Source organism: Nestor notabilis, unplaced genomic scaffold (genome assembly GCF_000696875.1).
Source record: "Nestor notabilis isolate BGI_N333 unplaced genomic scaffold, ASM69687v1 scaffold13047, whole genome shotgun sequence".
Taxonomy (NCBI): domain Eukaryota; kingdom Metazoa; phylum Chordata; class Aves; order Psittaciformes; family Psittacidae; genus Nestor; species Nestor notabilis.
Window position 1 is genome coordinate 1 of NW_009937875.1, and position 6,526 is coordinate 6,526.

General features: G+C 38.0%; 1 protein-coding gene across 1 annotated transcript; it reads right to left on the minus strand.

Moving 5' to 3' along the window:
- Positions 1-1,989: 1,989 nt before the first annotated feature.
- Positions 1,990-6,291, minus strand: LOC104409238 (decorin-like; the record flags this gene model as incomplete). Its single annotated transcript, XM_010019057.1, has 2 exons — positions 6,126-6,291; positions 1,990-2,222 (listed from the first exon to the last, which is right to left on the minus strand). A coding segment is annotated over exon 2 (205 nt), but the record flags the coding sequence as incomplete, so codon positions are not given.
- Positions 6,292-6,526: the final 235 nt, after the last annotated feature.

A 6,526-nucleotide genomic window follows, 5' to 3' on the forward strand; every position in this document is an offset into this window, starting at 1 on the left:
GAGCCACACAGCTTGGTGTCGTCAGCAAATGATTATTAATTCCTGGAGCTCTGCTAGGGAAATACTATTTATTTTTCAGGGCTGCATATTTTAAGACCAGTGAGATCTCTTCTTCATGCCCAGAGGCTGGATGTTATCAGCCTTCAAAAGCACTATCTTTTTATTGCAATATCTGCAGCATGTGGGTTTAAATCATGCTCAAAATATCTCTCTTTCTTATCACCCCTCTCGAAATTATCTGGGAAACACAGACCTGAGGCCTTAATTTCTGTATTTCTGAGTCTCCTTGTCAATATGAGACTCTTAACCCAGAAGCATCTGTAGGCAGTCGTCTGTAGGGTAACCCTTTTGAACCCACGTGTGTGTGAAGAAGAACTGAATGAATGTTAGGGTCCTTCAGCTGCCTTGCTCTAACATGTTCTCTGCACCCAGGACCTCACGACTGCAGAGAACCCTCCTTCCAGAGAGTGAGTGGGAGAAAGAATCCTAATCAGGAACATGGGAACAAGTACAAGCAACAAAGGGTTCCTGTGTGAGTATCTACTTTTTTACCGAATGAAAGCTCCTTACGTTATGCAGAAATGAAGCAGACTGGGGACAAGTTCCCAAAATAACTTAAATTCCATCAGCATTAGCCAGTGTAATAACAATAAAGCCTAAGACCTTTATGGCATGTGGGGCCACCTCCTCCTTAGTCCTCAGTCCATGTTTGCTACTATCTGGCACCTAAATGGTAAAAAAGGAAAGTATCTCTCAACAGGGACAGTACTGTGAAAACTTTATGAATACATGGCTAGGTTAGTCCGTTCTCATTTGTGCAACTTGGCTTGCATTGTTCACTGGGTCTTCGCCAAACCTATCTGCTGCGTCATTATGTGGCTTGCTTTAATAAATTCACAGAAGTTTCTAGGATGTAACTAATATTTCCCCCTCCTTTCTGTAATTATACAACACCCACCACAATGAGACCCAGGTCCTAATTGGTGGATTTGTGCCATGATTTATAGTAATTATCAAAGCCAATGCTATAAGATAGGGAAATAGAAACACTCATCTGTACATTTAAACAGCTGAGAGAAGGCTTTAAAAAAATAATCTCTGTAAAGTCATAAGAGTAGTTATTTACCTGTCCACTGAATAAACTACCTAATTTCCTTCTGAGCAAACCCAACTTTAATTGATTTTCTACATTGCACACACTGACCTAGACTGAATAATACTGGATTAAACCAAGAGCAGTCTCACTGAAGTCAACCTCATTACTTGAGATTTCTGCATGGGAAAGTCAAATATAGTGATGGCAGGCATGGCATCACATCCTGCTGGTCTGGCTGCAGACAAGCCCTTGTACATGGGGGAGAAAGGGGAGTTTTTGAGAAAGGTTCTCATGGTCTCAGCTTGAACAGAGTCTAAGAAAGATATTTAATAAGGAGCTGCAAAATGTGTTCATTGTTTTGGAGAGTTTCCAAGCTTTTTCCTCCAAAAACCTGTTTCCAGCATATATGATTCAGGGTTAGTTATTCTATGCTCATGTATTCCAATGGAAATGGGATGATTTTTATATTGCAGTACTAGACAGTATGATTAAGGGTGTTGGAGCTTGGACCATGCAATTTAGAACCTTTTAAAATGTTTCCATTCCAACATCTGACCTCACTGAATTTCTTTAATATTCATTTGAAGGAATAACTTTGAAAAGTTATTTTCTTTGCAACAGAAATCTGTGGTCTTTCAAAGAAGAAATGAAATGCGCATACACAAAATGTACATCAAAACATCAAGCATTTTTCATGGTCACAACAAATGTCTATGTCATCAGGGTTTTATGACTTATTTTATATAGTATGTTCTAGTTGACAGTAGCTGTAGCATACTTCTTTGACAAAAACCCAGTAACAGAGTGGCAGTGCATAGCAGCCTCACTGACACAGCTGCAAACCCATGGCTAGAACATAAGTATACACCCCATGAACATACTCTTGGGCTTACCTAGGTCAGAGCACTGCACCACACGAAGATGGCACTGGCAGCGGAAGGGGCACACTGGTCCAAATCCAGATATGACGGGGTCATCTGTCGGAGGCATATCAGCCGACCCTTCATCCTCCAGCATAAAGTCAAAGAGGCCCTGCTGGTGGAATGGCTTGGCCAAGCATGTTGGCAGCAGTAAGATGAAGAGGAGAGCCAGCTTCATGGCTTAGTTCATCGACTCCGGGCAGAACCTGGGATCAAAGCAGGAGATTTACAACAAAAGTAGCAGTTTCTGATGGCTGCATAGTTCCTGCTAATCCACCAATTGCATAACTGTTTCTTTCAGTAAATGAAAACTGCATCATAAAAATAGGACAGCTATAGGATAGGAGTCTGGTAACTGCTTGTCAATAAGCTTTTACAGAAGAGTTTAAAGGCAACTGTAAACACATCTGTTTGCATATTTAGAGTAATATTTATTAGGAACAGGCAGCACTGTCAACTTGGTTATGCAAAACAGTCAAAACAATAAGCCACATTTTCCATGTGTCTGTTTTCTGCCAACTTAACAGTCTATTTGATTTCATTAGCATTTGTTTCATAGCAATGAGTTTGTCTCCTGGGGACAAACCTGAGGTTCCCAAACTCACTGTAATGCAGTATTTCATGCCTTGAGAAATATTTTTTCTAAGTGCCAGCTGTGTGTTTTAAATTATAACTTAGTAAAACTGACTGAGAAAGAGTACAGTCTAGTGATGGGGTGGAGAGAGAGGGGGGAAGATCTTTAGTTGTTTAAATGAGCTATACTTCTTTCCCAGTTTAAACAGCACAATAAAATTTAATACAATGTTGTGTTATATCGGATATTCTTGGCTTTCTTTCCAAATTTTTGGCTATATGTTTATGCTATAAACAATGCACCCTGAAAATCCTCTGCTTTGCACTGTATAAGCACTCAAATTAATATGTTTGGTATTGTCAGCATACTTTCTAACAGCACTTCAGAGCCTCATTCTGCAGACTTCCATGCTCAGAAGCAACTTTACACAAGTGTGTATTGCATAAATAGACATTAACAAGGAGATCTGCTTAAATACATGTTCTCAGGACTCAGGCCTAAATGCATTTCAACACAACATTGTGCCACCTGTGTTGTTGTGGGATAAGAACACAACAAAGATACAAAACAGCTGTTTGTAGGTTTTTTATCGAGGCAGTATAGATCAGCTAATTTTCTGAAAATTATTTTTTTTCTATCTATTTTATATAAAAAAGCTAATCCTTTACAAACCTTCATGAGTCTAAAAACAACCCACACAAAAAAACAAGAAACCTGCCTTCAAGTTGCCAAGTGACAGAAGGGCAAACTAGCCATTTAATTAGGAACCTTTTTTTTTTAAACGGATGGCATAGTCCTGAATATAGATGTTGCTTTTTGTAATTAAAGCAAAAAAACATCCACTTGCTTTTTTAGGTCAATAACTTCCAAAATGCCTCATCTGGGTGCCAGCTGGGATTAACTTTTTTCTAGCAGAAGTTATCTAACAGTTAGGGGCGTGGTATAACATTTCTCAGCTCCATATTGACTAATGGAAAGATAAAAAAACTGGGGGAGAGGCAGAGAAGGAGGTCCGTTTCCTTCTCTACACTGATACATGGAACCCACCAGGTAGCTAATGTAAGGTGAGGCTGGTATATTGAGGCCTCTCTTTATAGAATACCAGTAGAAAAAAGGTAAATAAATAATGTAATAATGCAGTCTGTCAAAACCTCTAGGCTCAGTCTTGAAAGGATGATAAGGTTACCTTACAAAATATGCTAGTGTTTTAAAATCATAGCTTATATTCCTGACATCTACCTAACAGGAAGATGGACATCTAACATCTTCATATGCCCCAAAGACTTCAGAGTGAATTCCCGTGGAGGAAAACACCACTTCTGTTGTATCTTTAAGAGACATAGTTGGTTTCTTAGTTGGACCTGAAAGAGTTTTCCATTCCTGGAGCAGACATATTACCCACTGCATGCACTGAGGGGTTACACAGACCCCAGTTTCAACTAGAGGGTCAGAGCATTTCAGCATGTCTTGGCAGCCCAACTTAGTGCTGTGCAAACTCGTGCCATGTAGGCTGTGTCCCCGTGTGGGCCATCCTCCTGTGGTCCCTCCTGCCCTGGACCCCACCAACATCGGGGCTGTGTCCCTTCTCCAGCAACACCCCCATGATGCACACAGGGTACACACAGACAAGGAAGGATATCATAGCAAACTGGTGTTCTTACCACAGTTTAATCTGAAACAAGATTTTTGAAATAATGGTTATTATGTACAAATTGTTGTAAAATAACTACATAATGTATTAATACTCTGAAATGGGAAAAAAAATTTGCTAAATCAACACCATTCATTATAATAATCTGCCTTATGAAAATGATCAATAAAACATTACTCCAGTACAAGTTATTTTTCAGAATGTACATTAACATCAGCAAACACTGGGAATGCTGCACACTAACGCTGGCAATCAGTACTTTTTAAAGAGCTTCCCCAGCTCTTTTTTATGTATTTGTATATTTGTAAAATATTTTTAAATACTTAAAGCTGCTTGTATTCCCCCCACCAGGGTCACTCCTGAAGCACCGTCCATCCTATGAATGCACAATCAGGATCTTACCCTGGAGTTAAATTACAACCCCTCAAAAAAAAAACCCCAAAACAAGGCAAAGACACTTTGGAAATGTCTTTACACTTTACTTCTTGTTCACATTAATATTGATGACTTTACTTATCTCAGTTAAATGCTGTCTTAGGCCTTTTCTTGTGGTCTCTGTTTTGCCAAAACAGAATAATATCAGCAAGAGCTGTGTGTAAAGGAAAACTGCAGGACAACAAAGGATATGAACTATCTAATCTAAAGACACAGCAGAGAAAGTAGACACAAGCTACGTATTAATCAGGAAATAGGAATAGATATGTGTCTGCATATCTTTGTTCATATAGATATTTTTATAGCAGGCACATGTATCTGTTCCTATTGTTTGTATGTATAAATGAACATAAACAGAGAAAAAGATAAATATAAAACCGTACTAGTAAGAAATGTTTACATTTCACTCACAAAAAAAGGTGGGGGGGAGGGCAATCTGAATCCTTTAAGGCCTGGGACACAATATTTATGTCTGCAGGACATAGCTGTGTAAATTTGTTTTAATTATGTGTTTACAATGAGGAAGACTTTTCCACAAACAGAGGAAACTATACCATAGACTTGGCCACACTTCAGTTTAAAATACCACTGGAAATATGCTTCATCAGTTCACATCACCACTGTATTGGTGGTCTTCTGGTCAGTTTACCTTTATATTAAGTTTTAAATTAGTTCACCTACTGTCAGAAATCTCTTAAAATGCCACAAAACACAAGTTAAACAATATGTGTAGTTTCAAAAAAAAAAAACAAAACCAACAAAACTTTACACTGTTTTACCTATTTCGTGTAATAAAGTCTAAATATGCAAACAGAGAAGTTGGAAGTTTTAAAGAGATTAAAACTCTTTTAACAGGAGTTTCAGCTCCAGGAATTTTCTTTTCTATTTCATTCATAGGAACTGTCTTTAAATGTAAGAAGTCCCCTGTTTGTACACTGTAACATAGCACTTTCTACCATTACAAAGGCATAAACTGAGCCAGTTTAACTAACTACTACGTATTACTTTCTCCGAAATTGAAATTATATTCATTAATGTTTGGAATACAAATAAAGAAATACAAATGAAAAAGAAATCACATAGTCCAATTTAAAACAGAAATGTAAGTACTCACACATTTTTCACACCGATTCTAAACACTGGATTGCAAACAGAGAATATACTGCTGCAAAAGTTTACAGTAAGGAAAAAGAAAGGACTATAACAGTACTTAGACAAATCAAAACAAGAGACAGAACAGTCAAATAAACAGTAGGAAATCTGCACAGTCCTTGAGAATGTGTTCTCACGTTCCCAAGAAACAAAAGTGCTGGATACAAAACTTAAGATTGCTAAACATTTAGTAGGATTTCTTCCTCGTTTCTCTTAAAATTCAACTAGTTCTTGCCGTAGACTTGCCTGAAGTTTTATTAGTGCAGCAGAGTTCAGGAGAATTACTGAAAACCGTACCTTTTAATCCAGGGATTTGCAACAGGAGCTCTCAAAGCTGAGATGTAATTAAACTAAATATTCAACCCAGGCAAAAGTCTTTGCAGGTGTGGAAAGGAGGAGGGGGTAAGTTCAGCTCAGTGACTGTCACTTGGTGGAAAACCCTCCTGCTTCTATTCCATAGCACAGTTAAAAAATAAGGTTTCACTCAATGAACACAATCCAGGCTGACACCCACATTAGATCATATGGTAATGATATGTCTCCTGTGTTGTAGCCAGAAACTTTATCAGCTCTTTTGCTTTCTTTTCCTCCTTTTCCTTTTTTATTTGCTTGTTTTCTTTCTTATCTGTTTAGAATCCTAAACTACTTGTAAACTATAAGACAGACTCTTAGCTGTAATTCATCTTACTTATTTTATT